The following is a 14,829-nucleotide window of genomic DNA, read 5'->3' on the forward strand; positions in this document are numbered from 1 at the left end:
GTTAAGAAGATAATTATAAATTTGTTGTGTGTACAGAGTATTTTCAGTGAAGAATCCAGTTTATTTCATAGAAGACTTCTTCAGATACATTAAAATCTCTAAAAAGCCCTGATCTCCAATAAATTTCAAAGCTCTTGTTAGTCTTAAAAAGAGTGGCACGCACATTCCCCTTATTACTAGCTTGGCATTCAGAAGAAATTATTTGTCAGAATTTCATAAACACTTTGAAGAAAAAATTAAACCACCCTGGACAAATGAATGATTGAAAAAATATTTCTGGGAGTTCCCATTGTGGCTGAGTGGTAATGTACCCGACTAGTACCCATGAGGATATGGGTTTGATCGCTGGCCTCACTCAGTGGGTTAAGGATCTGGCATTGCTTTGAGCTGTGGTGTAGGTCACAGACACAGCTCAGATCCTGTATTGCTTTGGCTATAGTGTTAACCAGAAGCCGCAGGTCCGATTCGATTTCTAGCCTGGGAACTTCCCTATGCCGCAGGTGTGGTCCTAAAAAGACAAATAAATAATAAAATTTCTGGTAAGATTATTAAGAAATGCATTTTTGTTTGTTTTTGGCCACATCCACAGATGGCATGTGGAAGTTCTCAGGCCAAGGATTGAACCTGCGCCGCAACAGTGACCCAAGCTGCTGCAGTGATGCCAGGTCCTTAACTGGCTGCACCACAAGAGAACTCCTTGTTATTTCTTTTAAAATAGAGTAAAATTTATATTGGACATATTGTGAGAAATTGAACTCTTACTATTATTCTTAAACAGTCCCAGAGTGGCCTTAATAACAGGTGTATTAATTGGGGGGGAATGAATACTTAATGCAGACCAGGTGAAGAGAATGTGGAAGTTTTAAGAAATATGTACTCTGTAGTTCTCACCACCCCAAGTAGACTCTTACTTCCTTTTGTAAATGCACATTCTGTTTTCTTAAATCTACATCTGCTCCTAGCTTTGAACATTGCTTGAAACGTATGTGTGGCTTGGCAAAAAAATCTGATATGAAGAGAAACACACAGAAGTCTGTCTTAATAAGTAATGGACAGAGTCTTCACAGTTCCAAGCCTGACCCGTCTCGATGTGTGTCCCATGGTACTGCTGGGGGTTGTTATTATTTTCTTAGAAGCTGTACAAAGGCTAGCCCTAGTGCCAAAACAGATTTTGATGTATTCCACTTCCCTGTAATCGTTGATTTGTTTCAGAGTTGTGGGGTTTTGTTTGTTTGCTTTTAAAGCCATTTGCATCTCTTGATTGAGCTTACTTTGTTTCTTTGCTGTGTAGAGACTAGATCTAGTCTCTTTTTGTGCCTTTACTTGATGTGTTTGTATAGGTCATCTTTGATGTGAGCTAATGCTTAGTTACGGAGTAGTCTTGGCATACATTTCAAATAGTAATATAAAATGCAGTGTTGAGGAGTTTAATTACATATTTGTGATAATTTTTGACTTGAACATTTAAAAATCTGAAGGTAGTTTTATCATTTAAAATCTTAATAGTAGTGCTAAGTTATTGGTTAAATTAGTGATCAACCATACGCAAGCTGTGGTTTCCTGAAAACCTGGAAGTTGTGTGTTTCTGCTGTATCTCTGTGTTCTGCTTTATTGATTCAGAAATAATTTACTCTATACTTACCAATAAGAAGAGATGAGATTCTGCAAATGGAGTAGTTGCCTGGGCTTTGGAGTCAGAAAGTCTAAAGTCCGTTTGAGTCCTGCCACTTTACAAGCTGTGGTAAACAGCTTTTCTAAAAGGATTTCAATAATCGTGATTAGCTCATCAGAGTTATTGTGAGGAATAAAGTCAGATAACAAATAGAGACCACTTAGCAGGAGTCTGACATAATAAGTGCTCACTAAGTGCTGGTTTCTTTCCTGGCGCTTAGCCCTGTCCTTTCCCTCCAAGGCTATATCTGTGTGCATATTTTTAATATGATTTTATTATAATATGTAGGTAAATGATTTAGATTTATTTGACACAATATTAAGTAATTAAATAGGATGATAGGTCCATTAAATTGTTTTTAATTTTTAAAATTAAAATTGGAATATTACTTTGTCCTTTAATTGTTCCCTAATAAGACATCCATAAAACACTTTCCCCTCCCTTAATCTCCCAGACGGGTAACGAGTTTTAGACTTTGCTTCAGCTTTAGTTTTCTACTTTCAGCTTATCCCAGTCTGGCCGACTGTGGTAATTCTTTTTTCCTATTTTCTGGTGATAAATTTATTTCCTAAGGGTTCACTTAATAAAATAAGGATGATTTTTAAAATAAAGGCGAGGAATTGAAGGTGAAAAGAATGCTGATTAATTATTCTGCTGAACTGAAAAGCTTCTAATCCTTGGCCTTCCCAGTGATTTTAAGGAGAACTCAGTCTCAAACTCTTGTTTGCTTGTTTGCCACTGAGTCCAGATATAACATTTAAATATAAAACAGCATATTATTTTCAACGTTTCATATTTGAAGATAAAAACAATAGAAAGCCCAACAAATGTAGTGGATTTTTGAAAGGAGTAGTTATTGGACAGCCTGCCTCAGTTTAGACAATTTTAGCTCTCGGCAATTTAAAATTGACTATTTTGTAAAGAGGATATCTGGAAAAAGTGATTATGAATATGCTGGTGCCAAACTTTGAACAGTTATTTGGTGTTGTAAAGCAGGCTCTTCCTTTCCTTGGGAGAGGCTTAACCAATTAAGACAGTTGTAGAGGTTGAGGAGATTTATAAAACTTCAGATCATTTTTATATTCCTTCCAAATTTTGCAGCATCACCTCAGTTGCATCTAAGTGTAGCGGCGTATTAGTAATTTGAGTTGGCTTAGTATTAACTAGCAATTTGTCTTTGAAATTCATTTGCTGTGTACTGTTTCTTCTCAGTCGGTAGGGTGTTTGCTTTTTAAACTAAGAATGTTTAAAATGTTCTTTCCTAAATTTTTCACTATACAATTCTGAGCCTTTCTGTTGAATATTATCTTAAATTTTTGAGTAGTCCCCTCTCCCCAAAAGTTTTCCCTTGCCATTCATCTTGGGGAAGGAAATTCTCCAGAAGTATTTAGCTATTAACACAGAAGTGAATATCTTTGGTTGAAATTGCCGCTTGGGCTTCTGTTAAACATGAGAACTTTAGAACAAAAATGAAAGTGTGTCTAACCCTGAATCAGCTCTGCAAAGTTGCCAGTAAATGTTTGTTTCTGATTTCTTTATCTGCATTATGCATTTTATATCCGAGAACTTCAGTTTTTCATTTTACTTTTTCCTTTGTTTCTTTTGCTGTGATTCTCTTCCATCTGAGGTGTGAGGCACCCCCTTAAATAGGAGTGAACCGTATCTCTGTCTTGCCTGTGTCTTTTCTCCTCATCTCTTATAACTCCAGCCAGGAAGTGAGGATGGCTTGGAATGAGAAGGAAATAGCACCAGCCCCACTTGCTATGGCATACAGGCTGGGCCCCCTCCAGATGGCTGGGCCCCCTCCCCTTCCTGTTTACCTGAGCATCTTAGCTAAACTGGGTCTCTTGTTCGCGCCTCACCTAGCCACTCCCACTATCCTCCATCCCCAGCATAACCCTAGAGGGACTAGCAGAGCCACTAAAGCAGAGGCATTTGCCAGAGAGATTCAAATCTGGAATGACCTTTCTTTACTTCCTTTGTAAAGTTTACTGGCATGTCATTATGTTACAACTTTTTTCCTTGACAGAGGGGTAAAATGGGTATCGGCTGGTGTGGGAACTCAGCTCAGTTTGTTGATAGGGGTGTTGGCAGCACAGTTTGAGACTGCTAAGTGGGACACTCCGCTATGAATTTCTTATCCCTGCTTAGGTTTACTGGGAAGTGTGTTGGGTTTGGTTTTGTACGTTTTGAGAACTTGGGCTGCAGGGAGAGGACAAACTGTGAGTGAAGGGAAACGAGGGTCACATGTCTGTTGTCAACATTAGAACAAGGATATAGGTCTAAAGGCCTGCAGAGATAAGACTGTTTCTGAGTTGACTTTTTCCTTGGCTTGCATGTAATAGAACAAATATAACTTCTTTAAAAAAAAAAAAAAAAAGGAATCAAAGTAACCTCTTAAAACATGCATTTATTGGAGCCTCATCCAGTGAGGCCTGGGCCTCACTCAGTGTACCCCAGCTTCCCTCTGGAGCTCCAGCACCCTTACCCTCACCTTTTCAAGGATCACTTGCAGTCTTTTTAGATCCTTTATTTAAATGTGATACCACCAAAAAAAGTTATCTTTTTTAATTAAAAAAATTAGGGTGGTAAGTCTACCAAGATAAAAAATGACCTGATATTTCACACATTCTTATGTGTAATAGTGAAATTGCAATTCATTGTAGGTTTTCATAAGTAATTTTATTAACTCACCTGTCATTGCTCTTAACCCTTAAATTTGTATTTTCATCTATATTTCTGTCATATGAAAATTCTTATGACTTTAAAAATAGATTTTTATTAAAGCCTCATAAAATCTTATATGTCATGATTTTCTAATCTGTAGAGAGGAAAATGGAAGTGCTCCTTCTCCAACCCTGGCTCATAATATAAAGGTTTATTTCTCCCTTCCTCCATCACTAGAAATAAATACATTGGCATTTATTACAGTGGTAACTCCACAGGGTGACAGGCTTCATTCATATCTCTTAGTCTCTTCCCACCTGGGAGAAGTATTTCATATTTCTTCTTATCCTTAACCAGGAGGCTGTAAGGTAGGTGAGACTCTGGATGAAGAAGGAATCTGTAGGTTTGCTACTGATTATAAGGTTTTCTACCTCATGTATCCTGAAAATGCTATTATAAAATCTACTGTATTCAGGCTATTTGACTTAGTAAGATTACAGAATATTTTTCAGAGAAATGCATTTTAATTTTAATTATTGATGCATGCTAGAGGCCCTGCTTAATTTATAGAAGACTCATTACTTAAAATTACAATATCCAGTGAGTAATGTGGAATCCTGGCATTTTGACTGGGATGGAATCTCGTGCTGGCCTGAGAACCTAGATCTCTAGATTCCAGGTTCGTTCTTTCTTTTCTACTATTACAAGTTGGTAGGATCTTAACTTCTGCTTATATTATAGCTAAATTGTGCATTAACAGATGTTTTGGAAGTAATTGTTTTAAAAAACTCATCCTATAAAATTGTATTTGTACTGTCAGTTGCTTGGTAATCTCTCCCCATCTCCTCTTTCTTACTCTTTTTAAAATGTTAAATTTAGTTCTGGGTCTTGTTTCACTGGTGGCACTAGAATTTTTCATTCATAAATTACATGTGATTAAATTTTACTAGCCAAATCAGTGATTTTACTTTAAAAGAGTTAGGAAATTTTAAAGCAGAAAGAGACCATCCACAGCAGTTGTTTTAACTGAAATGTATATGATTGATAGGAATCTGTTAAACTAGCTACAAAGGGGCTCTCTTACATGCTAGAGAGACACAAATAATTAAAGTAAAAGATAACTGATACAAGATATCATTTTTATTTTATTTTATTATTTTTTAGGTCTTTTTGTCTTTTTAGGGCCGTACCCACAGCATATGGAGGTTCCCCGGCTAGGGGTCCAGTTGGAGCTATAGCCATCTGCCTCTGCCACAGCCACAGCAATGTGGAATCTAAGCCATGTCTGTGACCTATACCACAGCTCACAGCTTCGCCACATCCTTAACCCACTGAGCGAGGCCATGGATCGAACCCATGTCCTCATGGATGCTAGTCGAGTTTGCTAACTGCTGAGCCACGATGGGAATTCCCAAGATATCATATTAATTTTATATTCTTTCTTGAGGCTATCATGTGGTATATAAAAAGAAAACTTCAAAAAACATGTAATTCTTGAGTAGTTGATGAGGTGGCTGTCATCTTTTTTCAGGAGAAATATATATCGTTCCTTTGAATACACAGATTTGTAATTTTTTTTACCTAGTAACAAATGTCCAAAAGACTTTGTCCATCTGGGGAAGGTTCTTTTATACTTTATGATCTAGATCTTGTTTGTTCTATAAAACGTAGTGCTGTAACCAAGGAAATGACAGATACGTTAACTTTACTTTTGCTTAAACCTGATTAAGAGTTTTAAAAATGAAATGGTTAGATTTTGAGTTAAGCAGATATGTTTCCTCAGCCTAGTCATGCATTCATTATAGTAAAAATAATTTGGATATTATGTTAACTCAAATCTTCTCCTGTTTTATATATATGCTACTCATTATTGGGCTGTATCTGCTTTTAAAAATGTATCATTTATTGTCATTTTTGTGCCCGTTTTTCCGGTAATACTGCTTTGAGTTTGTAACATACATTATAGTCATTAATTTGACAAGTAAAAGTCATCCAAAGATTTCATTCCATGCATGGTGATTCAAATCATCTATTCTAATGAAAAAAGTAGTGTTTAACTTATTTAAGTGATTACTTAACACAAAGGAACACACAAACAAGAAAAAAGGATTCTTTTTAAAATTTAGCACATGCAGCAGGGGGCACCAGATGAAGGCAAAAATGAATTCTTACATTTTTAATCCGCTGCAGCTTGAATCCTGTTTGTACTTAAATAGTGTGGTAGTTAATTGTTTCCCTGTTAGTTTTCTTGTTGTTTTTAACTTCTCAAGACTGAAAACTGTGTTGAAGAAGACATTGCTAACTGCTTTCAACTTATTAATTCAAATGAAACTTCTTACAACTAACCATTTTAGTAATTGTACAAATTTTTTTTAAATAATAGGGACCACATTTAATAAATAATTACTCGTTTTGAATAAGGTATTATTATTACATTTTAATACCTTTTCTACAAAATTTTTCTTTTGTTAATGAGAAAAGGAATGCCCTAATGATTTGAAAGCTTAATTTGTTCTCTTTATATGCGTACTGAATGAAATTTTAATTTGGAAACCTGTTCCTTTTAGCTAATAAATAGCTGTGTAGAAATTTGTTTCTGAAAAAGCTGTTTTTAATATGGGTGATATATCATTTAATAGTTTTTCTTTTGTCCCCCCTCCCATCCTCATCATCCAGTTCAATATCAGATGGAAATGATGCGCAGCCTTCGCCACGTAAACATTGACCATCTCCATGTGGGCTGGTACCAGTCCACATACTATGGCTCTTTTGTCACCCGGGCACTTCTGGATTCTCAGTTTAGTTACCAGCATGCGATTGAAGAGTCTGTTGTTCTCATTTACGGTTAGTGGGAGTTTCCTTTATTATTCTTTTCTTCCCTTAATATTATTACTACTACTATTTTTGCTTTCTGTCTTTTTGCCTCTCAGAGTAGCCTGGCAGGCCTTCTCAAGTAAATACCAACCCTGTTCTGCAGCAGCCTCAGCAGCAGCTAAGTCTAGACAGGGTTTCCTTCTTTCTGTTTATTTTTCTTGCTATCAGAGCCCTGATGTGTACATTTTGGAATGCTGGAGTAGCTGCTTCATTTTTATTCCTCCATCTCCCCTCCCTCATTTGAAGGGGCTGGTGGAACTAGACCAGATGTCTAACAAACCCCGATTGCTAGAGTGTCTGGCTCTGTACGTGACTGACCAATCATAATACAGCGTGCCAAGTTTTTTTATACCTCTGACAGCAGCGTACAAAACCTGGACTGTTTCTTAGCACAAAGATTTTTTTCTTTTCGGCCTATTTAATGGTGTTTCCTCAAGCTCTCCAGACCAGATGTTCTGTGCTGTATCAGAACTGTAGGCAATTTAACAGCTTTATAGCCTTCCCCCTCCCCAAACACTCACAGTTTGCCATATCTGGCAGACTTGCATATAGTTTCCAGCTGAGAAGTAAATGTAACGTCCTGAGTATCTGTCAGAAAAAATACTAATGAATACGATCAATCTTATGAGCTGCCCCCAAATTGTTTCAGTATGTTAACAATTGGATTACAGTAAAGAACAAGTTGTTAAAGTGTACTTATATTGGCTGGAAACATTGCATCATCAGACCTTGATGAATTTTCCACTTGTTTCAATCTATTTTGGTTTTCATTTTATCACCTATTGCTAAAAGTTTCACTGTGTTAAGTTTCAGACAACATGAATGTTAACACAGGTTTTAGGCGAATATTGGCGTGCCGGAGCCGTTATCATGTGGCAAGTGCTAAGCTCCCTTCCTCACGGAGCATTTAAGCAGTTAGTTTTGACAAAATTAGTTTCTCTAAAACTAAAAAGACACTTGTGATTGCACTTTGACTTTAGTGATTTTTGTCTTTAGAATCTGTTTTAACTAAAAAATTTGAGCAGTGATTATTAGGATGGATGTATTTTGTTTGCAAGTCCATTCATTTAAATTTGTGACTAAGAACTCCACACGTTCATCCAATGAGTTTTCATGTTTAATATTCTTTGTCTTTTCCTTCTAATTATACAAGATGTATATAAGTTGTATGGAACATATGCTACATTTAATTTTTGTCAAGATTGCTGATTCTAGCTGAGGAATAGGTTTGAAAGTAACCGTAGTTTAAATCTTCTGTTTTCACTTTTGGGAGGAAGTTATTCTATCTATTATAAGTAGGATGATAGGTTCCTGCCTTTTCACTTACTATGTGCTGTACTGGTTTGCATCTGCTTCAAATTATTTATTTATTTTGATCTTCATTTTGCAGGTTGTATGGTAAGTTACAGAATGTTCCTAGGTGTCATTTGAGCACTGGTAGTGACAAAATTCTTAGTGATTTCTTTGTCTTTTCTTTGAGATCCCATAAAAACTGCCCAAGGATCTCTCTCACTAAAGGCATACAGACTGACTCCTAAACTGATGGAAGTTTGTAAAGAGAAGGATTTTTCTCCCGAAGCGTAAGTGTTTGGGGGCCTATGAGGCGTACGTTAAGGATTGGGTGCTTTTCTTTTGAGATATTAGTTTGCTACATTTATTGAATCCTCAGTGGTGGTGTGGTAATGCTTTTGCCATGTGGACAGTGGAAGTCTCTGCATGGCTGAGTGCTGCTTGATTTCTCCCTTTCCATGTTTAAACTGTTCTTTATGGAACGTCTCATCTCTTGTTCTCACCCAGGGTGAATTCAGTTAGAGTGGGAATTAATTAGCTACTGGATTTGAAGAAATAAATGATTAAATAAAGGGAGATGGGATGAACTAATCAGCGCCGTCAGGTTGTAAGCTCCCTGTCAGAACAATTGTAAGCTGTGGGTCTTATTTTCTGACCTCATGTTTCATTGTGGGGACGGGGGATTGGAAAGATACAAACGTTTTAAGGATTCAGTAAGGAGTCTGGCTTCTTGGAAATTTCATGGGTGACAGGTAGGCAGAGAATTAATCGGTAAGCTGTTTAGTGATCCTATATAATGGCATCAGAATATTCATGTAAAAATACTTTAAAAATACCAGAATTCTTTCATTTTCTGTTAATTATAGGAGTTTTATTTCTTACTAAATTAAAGGTAATAGTTTTGACTTCATGTAGGACAAACAGTTCATTACTAGTTTCCATTTGACTACTAAAGAAATTACAATGCAAAGAATTTTAAAAAGAAAAGCTAACTCGAACAGTTCCTGGCTATGGTGGTTATAACTCATCTGTGAGAAGTTGCATTCTTGCTGTGCCTGAGTTATTGTGTGTGGAATAGCCTGTGAGTGTCTTGCTAGTTGTTAATCTCTGGAGTTCAGTTGGCTTTTAAAATGAACTTTTTCAAGAACTAGAGTATATAGATTATATAGCATAACTTCCTCCAACATTTACGTTTTAGTATCAGTGAAATTTTGAAGGTACCTGATTACGAAGAAAGAGTAGTTTCTTTTGCCAAGAATCTTATTTTTTGGTCTTGTAGTTCAAATTCGGATCGTTTTCAGAGTTACTCAAATCCCTCGATCTAGGCTTGACTCTGTAAAACTCTAGTCTCTCTCCCTTTTTAAAAGAGTGCTAATGAAACAAACAAAAATTCTGAAGAGGGCCTGTATTTAGGGAAAATGTATGAAATAGTTACTTTAACACTTACTTTTGACCACCAGACTTAAAGTATTTTTAACATGCTTCACAGATTGAAAAAGGGAAATATCACCTTTGAGCACATGTTTGAAGAAGTGCCGATTGTCATTAAAAATTCACATCTGATCAATGTCCTAATGTGGGAGCTTGAGAAGAAGTCAGCTGTAGCAGATAAACATGAATTGCTCAGTCTTGCCAGCAGGTAAGCAGCCTTGTCTAATGAAAAGTCCCTTTTTATCACTTTCTGCAAAATGTTCTTTTACTTATTAGACTTTAACCTCTGAAACAAGAAAAAACTTGCTTAAGCACATTTTGAGGTTCTTAAGACATAACAATAGTATGTAGTACTTACCCAGCCCTGCTAAAATCCCAGGAAAAATGCTAAACTTATTGATAAAGTGAGACAGTATGAATACTAATAGCCCCTGTTATCATAAGAACCCTCTTCTGTCTTTGCTGTGTCATTTATGCTTTGAGATGGTAAATGACCACAGGCGAGGAATTTTTTGATTTGGCTCAGCTTTATTTATTATTCACTGTCCTTAGAAGCTTATGATATTATGTCTTAGTGTTTAATAATGCTTGGGAGAAAACCAAAAATGCTTCTTTGTTTTACTGGTGACATTTGCCCTTGTTCAGATGTAGACTCTATTAGTGGTAAACTTTGCGTTTGAATTTTCAATTAAATTTAGAATTTTTTTTTTTTAACCTAACACTGGCTCTTGCTATCTTAGGCAGTGGTGACATAATTTCTTCCATTGTAACTGCTTTTGCTATCTAGTTATTATTTATTGTATTGATAAAATGCTGACTGAGGTGTTCCAAAACAGATTATTTCCCTTATGGAATTAATGTTTCATTTCCCCTCATTTATTGCTTTTAACAGAAATACGAACAGTCATGTGTATAGCTCCTCTTAAATGTTCTTTAAGCTCGATGTTCGTGATTGTTTTGTGGTGGGACGAGGCTAACAACAGACCTGTAGAATGAAATTAAATGGACAGAGTAGGTAATCAGTCAATATGCATTTGCTGAATGGCTGAGAAAACAAGGTGTGTTTTCTTAAAACAACCAGTTTGGAACAGAAGCTCAGTTATTTACTATATTTCTAGTTATCCCAGATAGAAGCTTGTACAAAATCATATACAGACTTTGTACTTCCATATAAGACCGGTGGGGATAAGTCCAAAAGGACTTGTGTAACCAGTGTTCTTCTCCATGCACTGGGATGGGTTGGACTGGTTGAAGTGCCCCTTTTTGTTGCATGAATCTATCACAGAGGCCACTAGAAAAGCCTTTACAAGGGAAGGAGATGGAAACTGGTTGGTAAACAGAGTGCTAAGTAATGCAGCCAGGTTGCAAGGCTCATTTGGCGCTAAAGAGTGTACTGTTTGACTGCAAACATATATTCATAATAGTCCTTTAATTTGTCTCTTTTAGAAGGTCATATTTTTCTTCATTGCTTTCACAAACACACTCGGCACACCTGTATTTAAAGCGTTGAGCTAAGAACCTTTTTCAGCATGCAAGGTTACAATTTGATGTATTAAGTATATAGTTATATAATAATTTTAAATTTACTATGTGAAAGCTTTTGCTTATTTAATTTATGTCTTCACATTTTCCCAGGCTTCTTTTATTGAGCATGCAAAACAAATACAGCCCTTCTCTGCTTTCACATTACCATTGAGCTGGTCTGTAATGTCTGTTTGTCCAAAGCAACATTTGTAATAGCCAAGAAAATGTTCCCAATTTGCCATAGCAACCAAGATTTGGACAAATATTTTATTATAGTTTTTATCTGTTGTATTTTATGTGAAATAGGAAGAGAAAGCCTTTGCTTTCCATGTGAAATTATTTAAAGGGTAAATTGGTATTCATGTTGGGAGAAAAAAAAAAGAAGCAACCTTGAAGTAGTGCTTATACTAATGGACTGTTACATTGACCCAAATTGATAATACTAATTTAAAAGACTGAAATGTAACATTTGTACTGCTCAAAGTTTAATTTCTAACATTAGTAGCATGATGATGGTAATCAGGCCATTAGCCATAAAGTTTTTTCTAAGAAACCATGTAAGAAATCATTCTTGGGCAGCTCCTTAAACATTTTGCTTGGTCTTGATTTTCACAACTCATATGTGTGTACCAGTTCTTTGACTTACCTGATAAATTTGCTCTATGCTATGAATAAAACATATTATGTTCCCTTTGATTTAAAAAATTATAATTATTTTGATTTTATTAGATAGAAGTTCTAGTAATGGTTATTTCATAACAGCTTTTATTTTTAAAAATGTGTTACACAAGCCTTCAGCTTTTGCACATGAAAAAATAATTCTGTTTTTATTTCCTCTTTAAAAAAGTAAACTATCCATACATGAAGGATATTGAGAACAAATTGATACCACAGCCAGAGCAGACTTATCACTGCACATCTCGGTTCATGTCTCTTTAAGTTATCGGTTTTCAGTTCTTTGTTTCTTTTGCAGTAAAAGAAAAGGCCATATTATTGAAACTCCTAACAGTAACTCCCTGTTTCAGTATTCTAGTTGAACTGGTGCCGAAAAGATCCTCATAAAATTTCCCTTGATAATGGACCTGATTCCCTGTGAATGTTATCTGGGAAATAGTTATGCATTATTGCTAATTCCTTTTGCCCTTCAGGGCCTGTACTGTGCAGATTTTCAAGTATTTTCTTATTGGTTAGATTTCTGAAGAGCATTATAATAATGGAAATATTATGAAATGTTTAAAGTCCGCAAATGCTTGTGGTCTTTCGTTATAATTATATATATTGACAACACCTAGTGTTAATACTTTACATAGAAGACATTTTTTGCTGCAGAGGGAAGGTCTATTCTAGTAGTACCTTTCTCATTGCTAAAATCAGTGTAGTCATTCTCCAGGATTCAGGGTCTGGAAACAAATAATAGCTCTTTCTCTGCTGTGGCTGTAACTCTCCTTAATGGCTTTCTCCAGTGTCGTGCTCGTACCTTGATTACCCAGTCAAGGATTGGGGGTGATCTTTCCCTTCTCTGAATTTCTTTTGCATTTAAGGATATCAATGACTTACTTAACAACTAATCATGTAGTTAATTATAGTATTTCTTATATTTAAGTCTTTGGGCCTCAGTTCTTCCGCTGGTGAAAATTAAGGATCAAGGCCTCCCAGGAGGCCAGCTCAGGATCTCTGGGGTTTTTTTGCACTTTCTTTTCTGAACTTCAGTTCTTTTCTATCCTGGTTCTTTTCTGTTCCATTTATTGACTGGCTTTTCCTACTTCAAATTTTATTTTTGAAAATGAGGAAAATTGAAAAAGTAATAAATAATACAGTGATGTCCATAAACCTTTACCTGGATTCACCAGTGCTATGAGCACATTGGTACCGCTCTCTTTTTCTCTATAGATATAAACATGTACTTTCTTTCCTGAACCATTTAAGAGTATATTGTAGACATGACACTTAACCCCTAAATACTTGAACATACATCTCCTAAGAATAAGTATGAACATTTAAACTTTTTAAGTCTACCTCTTAAAAAACAAAGTTACGAAGAAAACACTTGTGCCATGAATATCCATTCCATTTCCTCTCACCTTTTTTACTTTATCTTCTTTTTTTCGTTGTTTTTTTTACAGGCAAACTTCTTAATTGGATTTTACATGTCACTTATCCTAAACACTTAGTATTCTATATCTCTTCTGTGTTAGAGTTCTCTCTAAAGTCACAAAAGGCGACTTTATTGTATACTGCTGGATATTGTAGACTCTCAAACATTTAATGTATTGATCACACTTCTTCCTGAAATACTTTGTTTGCAAACTGGGATACTACCACTGGGTTACTTCTGGCTTCTTCTTGTTCTCCATAGTGAGCCTTCTTCTGCTCATCCTTAAATATCAGTGTTCCTTGGTGTCTCTCTTATCCTGTGTGACTTCTGGGGTGATTTCATATTATTCCTTATCTTTTCCTATGTTAGGACAGGGTCTCATTATTTCTTTTCCTGATTACTTTCACCATCTCCTCACTTTCTCCTTCTGACCTTTATTGCAGTGATCTTATTAAATGCAAATTGTGTGATCATATTACTCCCTTGCTTAAAATTTTTGGCCGATTCCCCATTGTGCTTAGAATAGAATCCACACTTACAGCCTGAGCTTCCAAGAGGACTGTTTTGCCTCTTCACCTTCCTTGCTCTCTTTTTTCCTCATTCTTGCCCTTCTCCTGTGCTTCCGATGTACTGAGTTACTTGCAGTTCTTTTAAATGCACCATGCTTTTCATGCCAGTGTCTCTGAACATGATACCTACACATAGTATCTGCAGTGTCCCTCCTGAAGCTCTCAGGTCATCTGAAAGTCTTTATCTGGTCCTACCAAGCTATTTCTTATACTTCTCTTCTATTAAAGAATCTACTATCACTGTGTTGCATCTCTTTTTGCATTCCTCTCTTCTCACTAGAGTGTTTTGATTTGCCTCTTCTAGACATTCTGTATAGATGGAACCATAATGTGAGTGGCCTTTTGTGTCTGTTTTCTTTCCCTTAGTACTGCCTTTAAGTTGCATTCATGTGTCAGTACCTTATTATTATTTTATTTTTTTATATATAATGATTTTACATTTTTTCCATTATAGCTGGTTTACAGTGTTCTGTCAATTTTCTACTGTACAGCTTGGTGATCCAGTTACACATACATGTATACATTCTTTTTTCTCACATTATCATGCTCCATCATAAGTGACCAGACATAGTTCCCAGTGCTATACAGCAGGAACTCACTGCTAATCCATTCCAAAGGCAATAGTCTGCATCTGTTAACCCCATCCATCCCACTCCATCCCCCTCCCCCTTGGCAACCACAAGTCTATTCTCCAAGTCTATGATTTT

The 14,829-nt window shown here is 36.0% G+C and overlaps 1 protein-coding gene across 2 annotated transcripts in view; it reads left to right on the forward strand.

Moving 5' to 3' along the window:
* EIF3H (eukaryotic translation initiation factor 3 subunit H) overlaps positions 1-14,829 on the forward strand; it is a 98,658-nt gene that overhangs the window by 76,955 nt on the left and 6,874 nt on the right. For both annotated transcript variants that reach the window (XM_003125515.5, XM_005662892.2), the window contains 3 exons: positions 7,016-7,183; positions 8,694-8,793; positions 9,993-10,142. In XM_003125515.5, coding sequence (XP_003125563.2) covers positions 7,016-7,183; positions 8,694-8,793; positions 9,993-10,142 — 418 coding nt within the window. The remainder of the gene's footprint in view (positions 1-7,015; positions 7,184-8,693; positions 8,794-9,992; positions 10,143-14,829) is intronic.

Source organism: Sus scrofa, chromosome 4, assembly GCF_000003025.6.
Source record: "Sus scrofa isolate TJ Tabasco breed Duroc chromosome 4, Sscrofa11.1, whole genome shotgun sequence".
Lineage (NCBI taxonomy): Eukaryota > Metazoa > Chordata > Mammalia > Artiodactyla > Suidae > Sus > Sus scrofa.